General features: G+C 34.4%; 1 protein-coding gene across 1 annotated transcript in view; it reads right to left on the bottom strand.

The window, feature by feature from the left end:
• Positions 1 to 2,402: 2,402 nt before the first annotated feature.
• Positions 2,403 to 17,066, bottom strand: part of LOC123677600 (adenylate cyclase type 3) — a 72,140-nt gene continuing 57,476 nt past the window's right edge. Inside the window, exons 13-21 of the mRNA XM_045614222.1 lie at positions 16,538 to 16,628; positions 15,366 to 15,464; positions 14,845 to 15,098; positions 14,656 to 14,731; positions 11,016 to 11,241; positions 8,873 to 8,955; positions 7,788 to 7,886; positions 4,998 to 5,246; positions 2,403 to 3,089 (exon numbers count right to left, since the gene is read on the bottom strand). Coding sequence (XP_045470178.1) covers positions 2,763 to 3,089; positions 4,998 to 5,246; positions 7,788 to 7,886; positions 8,873 to 8,955; positions 11,016 to 11,241; positions 14,656 to 14,731; positions 14,845 to 15,098; positions 15,366 to 15,464; positions 16,538 to 16,628 — 1,504 coding nt within the window. The 3' untranslated portion in view covers positions 2,403 to 2,762. The remainder of the gene's footprint in view (positions 3,090 to 4,997; positions 5,247 to 7,787; positions 7,887 to 8,872; positions 8,956 to 11,015; positions 11,242 to 14,655; positions 14,732 to 14,844; positions 15,099 to 15,365; positions 15,465 to 16,537; positions 16,629 to 17,066) is intronic.

Consider the following 17,066-nt stretch of genomic DNA (forward strand, 5'->3'; position numbering starts at 1 on the left):
ATCGAATGTGAATAGAAGAATGAATAAGATTTTGTTTTCTTCTGCCGTATTTATATCTTATGATATATCTGCTATCAGCTATCTGCTGATTTGGAAAAAGCAACATGATAACCGTTGTTCTGAATTTCTGTGAAATAATGGAGTCACACACTCTGCACAATACTTGGTGAAACAGTTCTGCTCGGAATAGATCAAAACAGTTCATACCACTTCGCTATGTATGTGTAGATACCTCTGAGTTACCATACTGATGATTTGACCATGGATTATGAAACGCCACAATTCCCCATGAGAGGGTATAACAAAAATATCGTTTGAAAACCCCACATCTAACAAAAATAGAACATAAGAGATGTTATCATTACCTAGATTTTTGAAGATATGTAGTCTGGACTAAAAAAAGGAATATAAAATTAATTTCTAACAATTGGAAAGTGTTCAAATGAAAATCACTCGACAGGTTTTATAATGGCTATAATTCCTTTACAATTATTCCAACAAAAATAGATCTATTTCTATTACTGATACATGAATATAGTGAAATTTCAGATCTAGCGTGCTTCAGAGAGCAAAAAAATAACATATTCTTGTTTTTTTGAAAGACGAATAAAAGAAGATCATCATAGCATTTTTAAAGTGAAATTTAACTTCATTATTAATTTACATATAATAACTTTAATTTTTATATACATGTGTTGTTATTAGAAGTAGTTATTTTCACTTTTGGATAGGGTTTTATGATTCCGTGAAATTATAAGTAAATTTTTTTTGGATATGCAAATGATACTCTAACGAGAAAACTAATAGAATTTGAATGAAGAACACACAAATTTATTTTCAAATTCGGTTAAGCCTTGATTGTCCACTGTTACGTTGTGATTTTAAAATCATTCGTCATAACTATATTATTGAAACGGATACAAGAAATTCGAATTGGTAGTGATCATTTCCAAGTTTCAATATAAAATCAATATTTTTGATCTATACATCCATTTTATCTTGCTGTATATTTAAAACCTCACACAATCTCTTCATGAGTATTGCTGACTCTCGAAATATTGATTTCCAATTTAGGCCATTTGAGAGGAGGCTGTTTATCACTGTTACAGTTAGAAAGACATAGCTAAGAAGAAGGCTCATTTCATTTTATTTTTTCTCTACTTCGAAGATGTCGAAAACTACAGCAGGAAAGATCATCTGATGGTTTCTGTTTTATTTTAATTATTGTTCAATATGCTTTCGATAATTCGATTAAGGAAACAATTGAAGTAGTAGTAAATAAATGACCTCGATGTTGACATCGAAATATGAAAGATCATAAATAGAAGATATAGAACAGATTAGTGAGGTAAGGCCAATGAATTTTCTAATAATTTCTTTTGTATCTTAACATATCAACCTCAACTAAAAGGCTATACATGATCAGAAATATTCATTAAAGTCGGAAATATCCAAAAAGTTCAATGAATATCACTTCTATATATTTTCATTAAAGTTTTAGTCACAAATAAAAAAAAAACTCAAACAGAAATGTCATTATTACAGAACGACACAAAACAGAAACAATCTACAAAATACAGAAATCTACCAAACAACAATAATATTAATTTTATTCAAATACAAAGAAAGAATAGATTCTGAGAGCAATGGATATGAAGTCATGATGAAAATTGCATTATTTGATGCATCCGTAACTTTTATTTACACATAGCTTGGTTTCATCTCAGAGCTGAAACTCTGTAAGATTTCCAAGAATATTGATCTCCCGAGAGGAAATTCTAACCTCACTAATATGTCCTATAGATCGAATACGTATTATTTCAGATTTTAATTCCAGAGATGTCGCTAATGGTTTATTTGATCTAGGTAGATTTCTTTTTGCTCGAAGAAATTTTTCAGTTGAAGTATAAGATGATTAATGTGTAGTTCAAAACAGCCAAATTCATTATGAACTGCTTATGTTTCTTTATTCAATGAAGTTCATCGATATCCATGTCGATGAGTTATCTGTGATTCTGTTTGAATGATAGTCCAAGAGCCCGTGGAGGTTTTGAAGGTGCACAAAATTAGACCCAATTACATCATGAGTATGAAGGCAAGAATTCATATTATGTTACTTGGACATCTATGGAAACCCCTCAAGACACCCTCAAAGTTTACAAATTTCAGGGTCAATTTACGTTATAAGTATAAAAGCTGATATTCGAATACTATCAGAAGATATTATCTCAATTGTAGTAGTAACAAAATATTCAGGTTTATTCATGTGTATTCTAAAAATATTTGTTTCTTTGACAACTATCCAATCAGTGTTCAACTTTAGCTTATTTTAGCATTCACGTTATGTTTCAAACTATAATCAACGATTGTAAATAGGCTCAAACTATATTTATATATCCTGCTGAATAGGAGTTATTACCCACAAAATTTGTCAGACATTACTGATCATCACTTTTCAATGATACTATATACAATATAAATATGGAATCAGCAATCAGAATTTAAGAAAAGTTTGTTTGCTGTAACGTTCGTAAATCATTTATACATATTTTGTAATTGGGTTTCAATTCCATGCAACTCTGACACCAGTTATGTACTTGCTAGAGCTCCGAAATTTTTCAGTGTCCGTTACTACTTGAGCCTATTGAGAACATTGCATAAAGAAACTTTCAGCTTTTATACTATGACGTCCACGGGCTCTTACATCCGAACATCTGAGCCTCTCCTCCTATTTCTTAGGTTAGAGGAAGCTCAATTCAATTTTAAGAATCGCTTTCTTGTAAAAGTTGGGCATCTTCCGAATCTTTCTGATCTATGTTCTCGTTCGATTCTGTGTCTAGGCCGTTGCATTCGATAACTGTCTTCTCTTCCGATTTGGATGTGTCGTGAGACTCGTCCTCTTCATTTAGGGTTTCCATAGTGCCAACACCCATAATTGGGGAGACAGGTGCTGTCGGTGGGGTGATTTTTCCGGCTTTTCCTAGCAGGTAATAGGTCATCAGTTGTCCTTTCCCTTTTACTGCCACCAGTCCGCGCTGTTCAAACTGATAACCGAAACATTTCAGGATGTCACAGGTTTCTTCGGTGACCTGAAAGAGGAGAATATCTTTTGAGAAAAGATTAATGAATGAAAACTAATTTTTCGTAGACAATTCCAATATCTTATGTATTCATTTCATATTGAGTTCAAACTGAATAAAATATGTTTCCGTATTTGTATACGAAAAAAACATTCCAAGAAGTTGTTTTTGCTTCAGCATCAGAGAATTTTTGGGTTAGATAAACATCTACATAGTTCACAACTGAAAAAAAAATGATGAAAATTCTGATATTCTGCTCTGAAGAAATCATAATTCAATGGTAGTATTCTCTCTTGGAAAATACGTTATTCCCGAGAATACTCATTGTGCAATTGACCAATGCAATAATCGAAACAACTACCTGATGCAATATTTAATAAACGATTGTTCTCTTTCATTGGCGAAGTGGGGATGGTCACAGAGATATGATTCAAGTACTTGATAAATACATACTTAACTTGAGAGTGAATAACTACTACCTACTTGACTTGAAATCAAGATGTATACTAGGGTTTGGAGAACAATGACATACTGTTGGGTTTCTTCTTGGACTTCTCGAAGGCGTTCGACTCAGTTAACCACGTTCTTCTGATCGAAAAACTTGAAACATATGGCATCAGAGGAACCCAATTGCAGCTTTTCAGAAGCTATTTAGAAGAACGTACTCAATATGTTTCAATAACAGTCGAAGGTCAAGAATATATGTCGGAAATATCTAAGATCATTGAGGGTGTTCCCCAAGACACCCACCTCGGACCCATGCTGTTTTTGATCTATACTAACGAAATGCCAAACATCATGCCATCGATCAGGGAGAATTTCGTGAATTACGCCGATGATACTAACATCCTTCTTCGTGCGAAAGGTCATAGGGACCTTCAAAACATTCTTGATACAGTTGCTACATCAATGAGCCTTTGATGTGAGTCGCACAATTTGAAATTGAATTCCGAGAGAACTGAGTTCATACTTTTCTCACATAAGCTTCGTAAAACTGAGGTACCTGAGGGCTTACAATTTTTGGACGAAGAGATACTACTAAAATATTGTACCAAATTTTTGGGAGTTACTGTGGATCATTATCTTAATTGGTTCGAACTTATTCAACAACTTTGCAAATCGCCAAATGAAGTTTTATATACCTTGCGTGTCCTCAAATCTGAATTTAAAGTAGATTTTTTTTAAAACGATTTATTATTCAAACTTTCAGGCTCTCATGAGTTATGGACTGTTGATCTTAGGCAGTAGTCAATTGTGTGCTCCGAATTCAAAAACTCGCCATGAGGTGTATTTTTAACTTGAAATTTCGAGAAACTTGTCGAGGCATTTTCAGAGAAAATAACATTCTCACTTTACCAGCTTTGTAAATCTACAAGTGTTTACAATTCATATTTAAGCAACCGAAATTTTTCAGGAAGTTCAACAAGATAAGTTGCCCCAACACAAGACATAATTTTTTTTTTATCCTCGGCATTATCTGGCATCTATTGAAAAATCTCCAACATATATGTGTATTAAACTGTTTAATTCACTACCAGTACATATAAGAGAAATAGGCGACTTCAAATTGTTTCGGAAAGAGATCTACAGGTTATTGCTTCATCAAGAACCTTATAACATTTCAGAGTTCCTCTCAGGTTTGAATTGATTTATTTAATTTGTATTTTGGTTTTTCTTTTGACGTTTCCCAATTTTACTGTATTGGAATGTGATGATTTGTGGTGAATAAAATGTTCATTATTTATTTAAGCAAGTCAATCTCAAGCCAAGTATCTTGGAAATCAAGTCAAGCTCAAGCTATGTAGCTTGAAAATCAAGCCAAAACGTGAATCCCTAAGTGAAGCGGAGTCAGGAGCTTTAGAGCGCTCATTCACGCGTCAATTAAGCTCCTGGAGACGGATGACATATATATCTTACCTGTATACATCCAGCTTTTCCTGTACTCTCCATTCTGGAAGCTACATTAACTGTGTTTCCCCAAATGTCGTAGTGGGGTTTTCGAGCTCCTATAACTCCAGCTGTGATAGGACCATGATTTATGCCAAGTTTGAGCACGAAATGATTGAAACTCTGCTCGTTGATGCTCTGCAAAGCCTTCTTGAGCTCCAACGCGAAATCAACTAGAAGGGCCAGATGCGCCCAACGGACCGTGACTGGATCATCAAGCTGTTGAAATAAAAGAGCTGAATTACTGATATTGAACTTGTCCAATAAAGATTTGCTGTTTTCGGTTTATTATTTCCACTAGCGAACCTGCTGTTTCAGAGCTTTTCTATGAGAGCTATTCACATGAAATTGATCCATATAGCTAGATAGCCATGAAAATGAAGTGATTATTTTAGAAAAATTCATGTTTTTAAATTTTGAATGAGTAGGTAATGCTGAGATTACACTGCATATAGCTATTTTTCTACAACTGCTATGAAAAGTAGCGTATTCTTCATAGCTTACTCAATTTAAAAATTTGTGTTACTCATACTGTGGGAAATATTATTTCTCCAGGCACTTTGCCCACACCTCACTTGGTAGACCAATGAAATTGGGCTTTTGAGAAGTCGTTTCTATGGAAACGCAATAAATTTGCACATACTGTCAACGAAGGCCATTTTGATTTGAATAAAGTCCATTACTTGAATTTTTGAAATTTGTGCAGTTGTAGGAAAAGTATAGTGTGCAACATGTGGAGAAAGTCCTTTTCTCGCTCGTGTGATTGCGGCACGAGCCTGGAAGGCGAGTGTCACAAAATTTCACACTTGCGAGAAAAGTTGGACTTTCTCCACTTGTTTCACAATATACTATTTCCTACAACTGCTATGAAAAGTAGCGTATTCTTCAAACTCAATTTCAAAACTATGTATTTTTTTCTGTGATGTATATCTCATACTGTGAGAAATATTATTCCACACGGCACATTGCCCACACCTCGCTTAGTAGACCAATGAAATTGGGCTTTTATGAAGTCGTTTCTATGGAAACGCAATAAATGAACAGAGACTGTCAACGAAGGCCATGTTGAATTGAATTAGGTACATTACTGGAATAATATAAATGTGTGCAGTTGTCGGAAAAGTAAAGTATGAAGCATGTGGAGAAAGTCCATTTCTCACGCGTGAGAAAAGTTCTGCTTGTTATACAATATACTATTCTCACAGTATGAGAAATTTATAGTTCTGAAATGCAATAAGCTATGAAGACAAATTTTTCATACTAGCTCAGATGAAACACTTTCACGGAAGTTTTCGTCTTGTTACCTACTGACGTTTTAAGAAATTATATTTTTATGCACTCAGCCGCATAGAGAAACGTTTCTTTCAGAAGAAAAGAGCCTTGCTGTTAAATCGCAAGATATCGGTGTCCAATCGAGATATATTTTCGAGAAATAATGAAACTCAAAAACTGTTCTTGCAAAATTGCAATTTTTTCGTTGCTTGGGTGGCAGGTATCGTCGTCTTGTAGATAATAAACATCCTCCACATCAATATCTTCCAATTTCGGCCATAAAAAAATTTATCCTTGCTTAATAGAGCAATCCATTCACCGTAACAGTTGCTCCAGCCTGTTTACACCACCAGCCCAAAAATACCCAAAGCAGTGACACCTTGAGGATAGAGAGGTTTTTCAACAATCATTTTTTGTCGATTTTCAACAGTGAAAATGAGTTTCATCACTGAAGATAATTTTTCGATTAAAATCATTTGGATTTGTTCCAAAGACCCAATCTGCAAAGATACCTTGCTGGTGATTGAGCGGCTTGGGTTCTTGTGTTATCTGAACTATAAAGCCTTAAGACTTAAGTCTTTATTCAGGAAACGATATGAAGTCATTTGTGGAATGCCTAATTCTCAAGATCGACGAGGAATCGAAAAACATGGGTTTAGCTCAGCACTACGGGCATTAGCAGCAATATTCTTTGTTGTTCGTTCACGGTTTCGATAATCCACATTCCAATAGCTTACATTTTTCTACCAGTTTCACTTTTGCAGGCTGAAAAGTTGCTTCACAATGACAGAGAAGTGTCTCAGTTTTTCGAACTGCAACTGTCAAATTTTCAGCTTCTACCTGTCAAATGTCAAGAGATGACAGTTTCGAAAGTGACAGCATTCCAGATAGCCGGCTATTCAAAATGAAAGCTCTTATTGGAAAACCTCTCTGATGAAAAATTGCTAATTGCCGTCCGTATTCAAAGACATCAATATTTTGGTGACAAAAAAATATACAGTTCCAGATGTTTCAATTCAATTTTTCAAGGCTTCTGTGTACCACTGGCCCAAAACTGACCCCTTTCCTTGCAAACTGTGTCAAACGCACCGACAAAAGGAAATCTTGGAATCAATTCAAGCGTTCACCTAGGGGATATACAGCGTTGAATGAAAGTTGTGCAAATATGGGTTTGACTTACATCAAAGCTAACAAGCGAGATCTGTCGGAAAATAACGAGTCGATATTTTGTCTGCATTATTTATTTTTCACGAAGGGGTCTTTTGGGAAATGATAAGATCTGCCTTTTAGATATCTTCCAGTCGGTTTTCCCATAGCCGATTCTTTCTATTCGATTTGACTGGAAAGCTTCTCGAGGGATTATTCGCATTCTGAATAATGAAAAACCACGAAACGCTTTCTCTATATTAAAAGAGGAATACACTCCATTTGTCCGATATAAGTTTTCCAGATTTCAGTTTATACTTGTTTCTCAATTGATTAGTGTACCTTTACTTTCTTGGAGGGATTTAGGCCACTTGCTGCCATATAGGTTGAGCCAATTGTCTTGATCTTGATTACATCTTGGAACTGAGGAAGCTCTAGTAGCTGAAAATAGAAAATAAAATTTATTAAAAGTCATAATACTTTTTCAAATCTTCCTTTAGTTATGAATTCTTACACGTTCTAAGAAATTAATGCAACATCAAGAAGTCTTTGGAGTTTTTCAACCAAATTTGGCTCTAATTATTCAAGAACATAGTAGATGCAGAAGTGGATGTCTAAGACAAACAAATGAGGTTCAAGACTTCCATCTTCGATTAATTGCATAAAGAGACCTATTCTGGAGAAGAAGATGATGAATAGGTGGTCAATGGTTGTGAAACAAAAGACGCTCGGTAATACGTCATGCAGTTCAACGTTAAAGTCCTATCGACCATCGACCTATCTTCTGCTTCCACTAGGAATGGGATTGCATAAGATGGATGCTCTTCAGTGAGGAATTCCAGTTCTATTCGAAAATGCACGATGGTCATATGATGATTAGATGTAGATGTGGACAACGTCATAAATGCTGTTTTCTGTTGATCAGCATGTGTACCGCACTGTAGGGGTTGTGGTATGGGGTGCTTGATCATAAAATATGGTCTCAGTTGGTATTTATCTGTCCCTACATTCCAAAGCATTCTAGAGAGCAATATCTTAGCGTGACCATACAGATCTCCCGATCTTTTACCTATTTATCGAACATGTGCGGGACCTGATGGGCGGAAGACTGAAGCAAATCAATCTTCCAGAAACACTAGAAGCTCATCATCATAAAATACGGATAGGTACCTTAGAAATAAATCTATCTTCTCATCATGTAATCCATTCCAAGGAGGGTGGTGTAACGCATTATCATCAAAAAATGTTATTATCTTCTTTTAATTTTGATCAATTAATATTTTGTCATTTTAAACATTTCTGGTTCAGTTTGGTTGAAAAACGTCTTGGTGCTACATTTTTATAAACAGGTACAATTTTAAGAAAACATATGATATTCAAAGGTTGATTAATGAACAATAAAACGTATGAATATTGATTGGACTTACCGCATCAAAATCTGATATGACTTCGTTGAGAAAGCGGAGACATTCTAATCCTTGATTATTTACTGTTTCTTCGGAATAAAAATCTGGGGAAGAAATCATAGTGTTAATCGAAAACGTTTCGAATTTCGAACTTTGGTTTGAAACTTGAAACAGTATATTCTCTTCTTTCAATGGAAGCCTTCTATGTATAAATTATATTTACAATAAATTGATTTCAAACTACACAGTAAAGAAATTATAACTCTTCAGTCGCTCAACTGATATAAATTACTATATTACAAGGGATTGTGTAACCCTTAGCTGCAGGAACAAGATACTGTTTCTCAAATAACGAACATTGCAGCAGATAGTAAGTTTGACGAAAAGTTTCATCTCTATGGAATTCTAGCATCTGCCCTACTTTTACTGGCATCCCAGGATGATAATATCAATATTAGAATACCTGCACAGTGTACTGCAGAATGGCTCACCTGAAGCACCTTTCACAATTTTATAAAATCAGCTGAAGAAACTGAGAAATATTCATAACGCGTGTTTCAAAGAGACAATTCAAATAAAGTAATAATTGAAACGAGATAAATGTCTAAATGACAATATCACAACAGTGAGTCCAAGTAATTCGAATATTTGCATTTTGCATAGATTTCTTATAGCGTATTCGACTGGCTGCACCAGTTCGAATTAATTCGAGCTAATTATGTCATTTAGCACTACAAAAATTCGAATTAATTCGCACTTGTGCAGCCAGTCGAATACGCTAATTCAGTATCTTATTATAGCAAGCTCAGGCGTATTGGAACCATTCGATAGTAAAATTGGTTTGCAAGTTAAACAACAGGCAGAGGAGTATTATCGGAAAGTTCTCTCCTTGTTTAATTCTTTTGAAAATAGTTGTTTGTTTTACTAGGCAGCAAAGTAGTAGATTGACTGCCGCGCTGCTGATAGTTCATAGCCGAGCGTAGCGAGGTTAGGAAATTAATTGAGCCAGTCTATGTACTTTGCTGCCGAGTTGAACATATAATTCTTTCTCCGATTGTTCATAATTATATATGTTCTTACATATATATGTTCTTACATATATAATTATGAACAATAAAAGATTGTTGGAATTGTAATAATTTGCAAGTACAATAAAGATATTGTACTTGCAAATTATTACAATTCCAACAATCTTTTAATTTTTCCTGTTGTGATAAATTAAAACGAAATTTGATAGAAATCTCAATTGTATATGTCCAATGTCCACAATAATTCAGTTTGACAACTTATTCTGACAGTTTTGTCGAAAACTGTCGGATATATTCATATTATTGACAGTGTTAGCGACTAACTTACTAGTCCAGAAATAAGAGAGCCGACAAAAAAATATTGATTACCAAAGAATGACGAATGTTTCATTCCCATTGAGAATAATCATTAGGCAACAAAGTAAAGACTTTCCTGCCTAGGCAGGAAAAATAATACTTTGCTGATTGATATGTGTCTGCGAAATAAATATTTGCTAGCAATCGGAGAAGAATGTGTAAAAATAAAACTTTTCATTTTTAGGGAAAACAACTTTATAACTTCTATATTCTATGATCTTTGTTTTATGTCTAAGATTCTAACCTAAAACTACCTCATGTTATATTTAGTCAGCTGTGATTTTAAGAGACCCGAAGATATAGCATTGTTTTCTATCTCTTTCAGGTTAGTAAGCTATTTTTTTATTTCTTTTTATTTTATTTCTTTGTACGTTATTATATTATGTTTTGTATGTTATATTTTAAACTCAAGAGAATGAATTCTTTTATAATCAAGACATCAAATCGTCTATTTCTTCGATTATAAAAATAAGAATTGATAACATTCCTATAAATGTATTTTTTGCTCCGTTACTTATTTTTTCTATTGTAAAAATTTTTTATGGTTATGAATAAAACAAAACTTCATTAATCCTGTTACACCCGCCTAATTAAAAAGCTTAAGCTCTGTTCAGGAGCGTAAAAACGAATGAACCTACTGAAAATCACAATAAAATTGCAGTAAAAACAAATAATACCCGACTTGAAACGACCATGCAATTTTGCCAGAACGAAAAATCCGATAGCTACATCCACATCATTAATTCATCGAAATTTCCTTCGACTAACACAGTTATTACCTGAAAAGTTTGGCATGGATGCAAACAAAACTCCCACCTCGCTGTAGCTCTGTGAATAGAGTTCATCGTGCTGTCTCTTTTTATTACCCAGGAAATGAGCTGCCACATGTGGCGGCAGAATATTGTAAACCAAGGCTTCGTTCCTCCTCCTCATGTCTTCGGCACATGTACTCTCCTCTTCCACTTCCAACCTCCATAAAAATAAAACCCTGGCAACCTGCTCCATCTGGAAATTGCGACAGGAAAAAAATTGAAAAATTCATTCTTTATTGGAGAAGATGAATTGTTGAACGGAAGTGCAGATGTTTCAATTGTGTGCTACCGTAAAAAAGTTAGTGGGGGAGTCTGGAAATGTTTTATTTCGGAATGGAAATGAAATGTGCATACGAAATAAACGGAATATTTCCCTTTATAGGGGGATTATTGTGAAAAGTTTTCCATTAGGAATGATTTGAATTGATTATAATGACAACACTGTATATTGTTTTTGACATGTTTATTTTGTTCATTAACTGAATAATATCGTCCATGAATTATTCTTGAACTTCTCTCAGTATTCACAAATGAGAACTGATTTTGATAAAACGATATAATAATTTCTGAACGATGTTGAAACGTGTATTTTTCCATAATTAAATGAAATAACCTACTGCGTTTTGCGGTTGTGTAGCAAATTGCCAAAAAATTGGCGATCTTATAATATCCATAATTACTTCTTCTTTGCCTTTGAATATGGATATCTCCAACATTTGAAGTGGTGCAGGAAAATGCAAAGTTCAGTGGTTCGGGATGACGTAATAATGAGTTTTTCGATAAGAAATTTCATTTTGAATAGCAGTTGGCAGTTGCCACTTTTCAAGCTGTAATTTTTTGACGTTTGACAATTAAAATCCATGTCATGATTAAAAATAGATCGATGCACTCTTCAAAAATTCATGAAAATTGTTGAAATTCAATACAAAAACGTTGAAAATTTTGCAGTCACAGTTCCCAAAACTTGAGGCACCTTCTTGGCCGATAACAGTGAAAAAATTTGAGCTGTTAATGATGTTAAGCTCAAGAAAAACTGAGGATATTGCTGATTTGTCGATTTCTCGTCGATCATGACATTCTTTAAGACTTTATACGACATTACACTGAATTCTGCTTAGAAGACTTAGGTCTGAAAACTTGTAAAGTACAGTTAACACAAGAACTGAAGCCTATCGATTACCAGCAACTTCGAATCTTCGCTGGTTGAGTCCTTGAAATGCATAAAAATCATCTAGATTTTTATCGGAGAATCATCTACAGTAATGAGGCCAATTTTCACCTAGGTGGTTACGTTAATGAGCAGAATTTTCGCATTTAAGGCTCGGAAAATCCAATAATCATTGTGAAGAGCCTCTCCTCTTAATAACTTTAAACGACCTTCCCGAGTTCGTTCCTGATGTGAGAACACTGCTTTTTGTCGACGACACCACGTTCAGCATTGATGACCCGGATATCGACTCCTTGCTGGTGCGATCAAGTATGGCGCGTTTGAGGGCTACTGAGTGGTTCTCTGTAAATGGCCTTTGTATAAATAGGGAAAAAACACAAGAACAAGTGTTTAGCCTGAGGGAGATCGGGGAGAGCAATAAGCTGAACTCTATTAAATTCCTTGGAGTTTTTTTAGATTCCAAGCTTTCTTGGGCAGACCATGTGAATTTTCTATCTGCCAAATTAAGCAGTTCGATTTTTGCGCTGAGAACTATGTCCCGCTCCCTTTCGAGGAATATACTCAGGTCTGTATACTTAGCTATGGTTGAAACGCACATGCGATATGGTATACTGGTGTGGGGAAACAGCTCCCATGCCAGCTCCATTTTCCGATTGCAGAGGCGTGCAGTCAGGATTCTGGGCGGTCTTTCCTATCGCGATTGCTGTAGAGATACCTTCAGGAAATTGAATCTCTTAACATTTCCATCAATTTTCATTTTAGAAAATATTATGTATATCCACAAAAAAAAGATGATTTTCGTGTCCAATCGGATATACACGATCATGACACAAGAGGTAAGTCCCTCATTAGAAGAGACTTTTTTAGATTAAAGAGATCACAGCAAGGACCTGAATTTTGGGGAGTTTCACTTTATAACAAACTTCCTGGTGGGGCTAAAAACCTGCCAACGAAACAGCTAAAGTCCAAGCTAATTAAGATTTTAACGACAAGAGCTTTTTATTCTCTTGACGAATTTAATAAGATGACGATGGACAACGAAGATTTTTTATGATACTCTGTTCGTGAAATATTTATTTAGTTACATTTGCTTATACCTTTATATGTGTGTATATTTTATATATGTATATATTTATGCGCCTTTTAACCTATATGTTTATATATTTATTTGCATTTTAAACCTATTTATACATTCCCACTGTATTGTATGACTTTGTCTGTTTATGCTCATTTCTCGACTTGTGAAAACAATTCTATTGTAACTCACCAATAAATATCTATCTATCTATCTATCTATCTATCCATCCTCAACGTGTCACTGTTTGGTGCGGTTTTTGGGCTGTTGGTGCAATTGGAACTTACTTAGTCGAAAATAAGACTGGTGCAACTGTTACAGTGAATGGATTGCGCTACCGAGATTTGATTAATGATTTTTATGGCCGAAATTGAAAAATATTGGAAAAAGTGGACGTTATTTAATAACAACAAGACGGCGTTACGTGACACACAAGCGATGAAACAATCGCAATTTCGTAAGAAAAGTTCCTGACCGGGTTATTGCTCGAAGAGGTGATTATAATTGGCCGCCGAGATCTTGTGATTTAATATGATACCTCCAGACATTTTTATTCAGGGCCACGTGTAAGATAAGGTATAAGGTCTATACCTTATCTTTCTTATTATCTTTCACGCATTGGCATAGGCAAATCGGTGCTAATCTTGGACAATTTCATGAGAAGGTTATGGTGCTGTAACTGTAGACGTTTGGCTGAAATCCATCACTAATTGCATAGCTTCCTCTTCAAAATGAAATAATCATTCATTGATCTTTCTCAAAATAAACTCTTTTTTATATCGAAATGAAACCTATTATTGTAAAGTCTTTTATAATCTCTGGGAATCCACAGATATATGCGATAGTTCTACAAGCCCAAAATACTGTAGTGAAGAGCAGGATTGCAAGATTGTTGAAGTAATGATTTGGGGTACTTCTCATGGTAGCACAATTATAAATTTCCTCATTATTCAAAAGTTTTTTTTAAGCAAGATAATTAAATTCTTTATACTTTGCGTAGAAGTATCGACTTTTTTCAATGACCGCTTGTGGTCATCGCGTTCACCTATTTAAAATCACCTTGCAATACAAAGACATTTTGGGGGAGGAGGTTTAACACATCCAAAACAACTCCAGCACAGCCCTTAATTCCAATCACATGTAGTGCTCATTTGATAAAATTCCTTGTGAATTTCATCTCTTCATTGTCATTCTATTGTAATCCAGACAAAAAGAATCCTGATATTTTGCAGATAGTGTTAGTATGTATTTGAATTTCTATGTTAACCGTTTCATTGAAAACATATTTTATTCGTATCTACTTCAGTTCTTTATTGTCTTAAAAAATCCTGTAAAGTCATCATAAATTTCAATGAAATACTTACGTGTTTCACCAAGACTGTTAACGTTATACCTATAATTAATAGGTATGTTGATATGGTATATTTTCCCTCTATCGGACTGTGGAGCATTTGGAAGAAAAAAACAATTTCAAGGAAAGTTTGAAGTATCCATCCAAAATAATTCATTGTGAAATATGGCTTCAACTACATCAATATTTTAACAAAACTCACTTATTCCAGTCTCTCATGTCGAATTCACAATCCAATTGTTCCCCAAGAATATACAGATTGATTAGAGTTTGGACAAGAGCTGTGATCAACATGAAGAGTATTTTCGCTATATATGATAGACAGGCAGGTAGAGACATCCCAATAAGAACCAGAACAGTGTAGTAGCTGAAGTAAGATGGATAAAGGCAGTAGTGATCTACTTCTTCTGTGTAGGTACAATTGGGGTATTCTACTTCTGTATTGTAACAGAAGAGCTGGAAAAAAAATTGCTTCTAATTCTTTCCCTAACATCCTATGAGACTCATCCACTTCATTGAGATAAAATATGGAGATTAAAATATTTATATACAGAGTGTAAAGGTCAAACCAGTCTATTTGATGAAGACAATCTATTTCTGATATCAAAATCAAATTAATCAGATAAATTTTGTCAGTTGGAATTATTGTAGTTCGAGAAAAAAAAGTATATATTAAAAAGATATATTAGATATTTAATGTTTTGACAAAATGTTGGTACTCACCGAGTCAGTAATGTTGAATATTCCTAGTAGTAGAATAATAAGTGTGGTTAAAATTTTTTTCTTGAAGATGGATTGCTTGAAAATGAACGTGCAGCATCTCTGGAAAATAATTATTTCAAAATCTAGCATTATGGTTTTGGTTAGAAAACTGAAAATTTGCAATCCTTTTTTAATTTAGGGAAATTAACAACAAACAATATCAATGGGAACAGATTTCGGTAAAGAATATTCAGGTTTTCCTAAAAAAAACTTGAAATTTCTTCGGTTCCGGAGATATCATCCGAAGACATCTGAATAAAAACATCCTGTACAGATTTTGGTTTCTACAAAATTGAAATCATAAGGAATTCCTATCAAACTTCTTTCCAGTAATATTTCATAAATATACCCCATCAGTGTACATCCAAACGATCCAATTTCGAACGAGTTCGAATCCTCATCAGCCTGGGTACTGAATAAATCAAAATAAACGTGCGAGTATCCCACAGGATGCGAGAGCAGAGGCAGGACTCGTTCAAGTCAGGGAACGTAATGATTCTCATCTCGCAATGCTTGCCTGATCCTTCCAAGCCATGAAACTGGGAAATTCGACTGGCAATTTTCCACGGGAGATAGAAATGAGTTTTCAGATGGCGAAGAAACTCGGGATTTTCAAACCTCTAGTTGGAAATTAATATTTAGGTAGCCAATGAAATATGAATTCGATATGGTTTTTATCTACGAAGAATTTCGAGTTGGTTCATTTTTGGGCTCATTATTTTTAATATTAAGTCCCCTGGATGCAGAACTACTTTATGTCCCTAATAGTAATGTTTTCACAAACTGGTAGATATGCATAAAGGGTGATTAAAAAAAAGGCGACTACGTCTCTACAATACGTAGAAAACTCAAAAATAGTTAATAAAAAATTTTCGTACGCCATCCGTATTCTAGATAAATCTCTTGTTTCTTTTTCATTGAAAAAGGTTTTTTTGTTGTTTTTAAAATGTTCCTTGTTAGGTATATACGTTTTATGAGTATTTATTTGGGATGAAATAATGATGTGTACCTGACGACAATTTTTTTTCGATACTTCAGGGGAGCGACTTTAATAAAATCGTCCTATCATTAAATGAGATAAATGAAATTGGGAATTTCACGGAAGATATTTTTTGCATAATTATAAAACTTACCAGATATTCACATTCTTCTCCCAAACATAGGACTATTAGTATAAGGTATAGTATATTCTCCGACGGAAATATGGCATTGAGAAAAACGAATCTGTGGAATAAAAATGTTGTTTAATACATTTGAACAGAAGAAAATGAGTGTTTAGAAGGACGACAATTGCATTCTTCAACCGAAAATTTTCAAATCGGAGACAAAAAATTTTGTATCCTAAAACTCCGTCGCATTAGCAATCAGGGAATCTTTTAATCACAAAAAGAGAACATGTATGTTCTTATAAAAACGCGTCCACACCCCACAAGCAATTATTTAGATGCGACAACTAAAAAATTCCAACACACTCTATTCGCCAGGCACCAAGACTAAAGAGTTACCAGTGTGCGGTGAGCCTAAGAGCGCGATTTTACAGATTGAGTAAGTATTAGGTTTACAACTTTGCTTTCGCCATTTTGAAATATTTGGCTGTAGCGATAAGTGGTAGTCGAAATAAATAGATCCTAGATGTCATACAAGCTTAGGTATTTGTGAAAT

This window comes from Harmonia axyridis, chromosome 4 (assembly GCF_914767665.1).
Source record: "Harmonia axyridis chromosome 4, icHarAxyr1.1, whole genome shotgun sequence".
Lineage (NCBI taxonomy): Eukaryota > Metazoa > Arthropoda > Insecta > Coleoptera > Coccinellidae > Harmonia > Harmonia axyridis.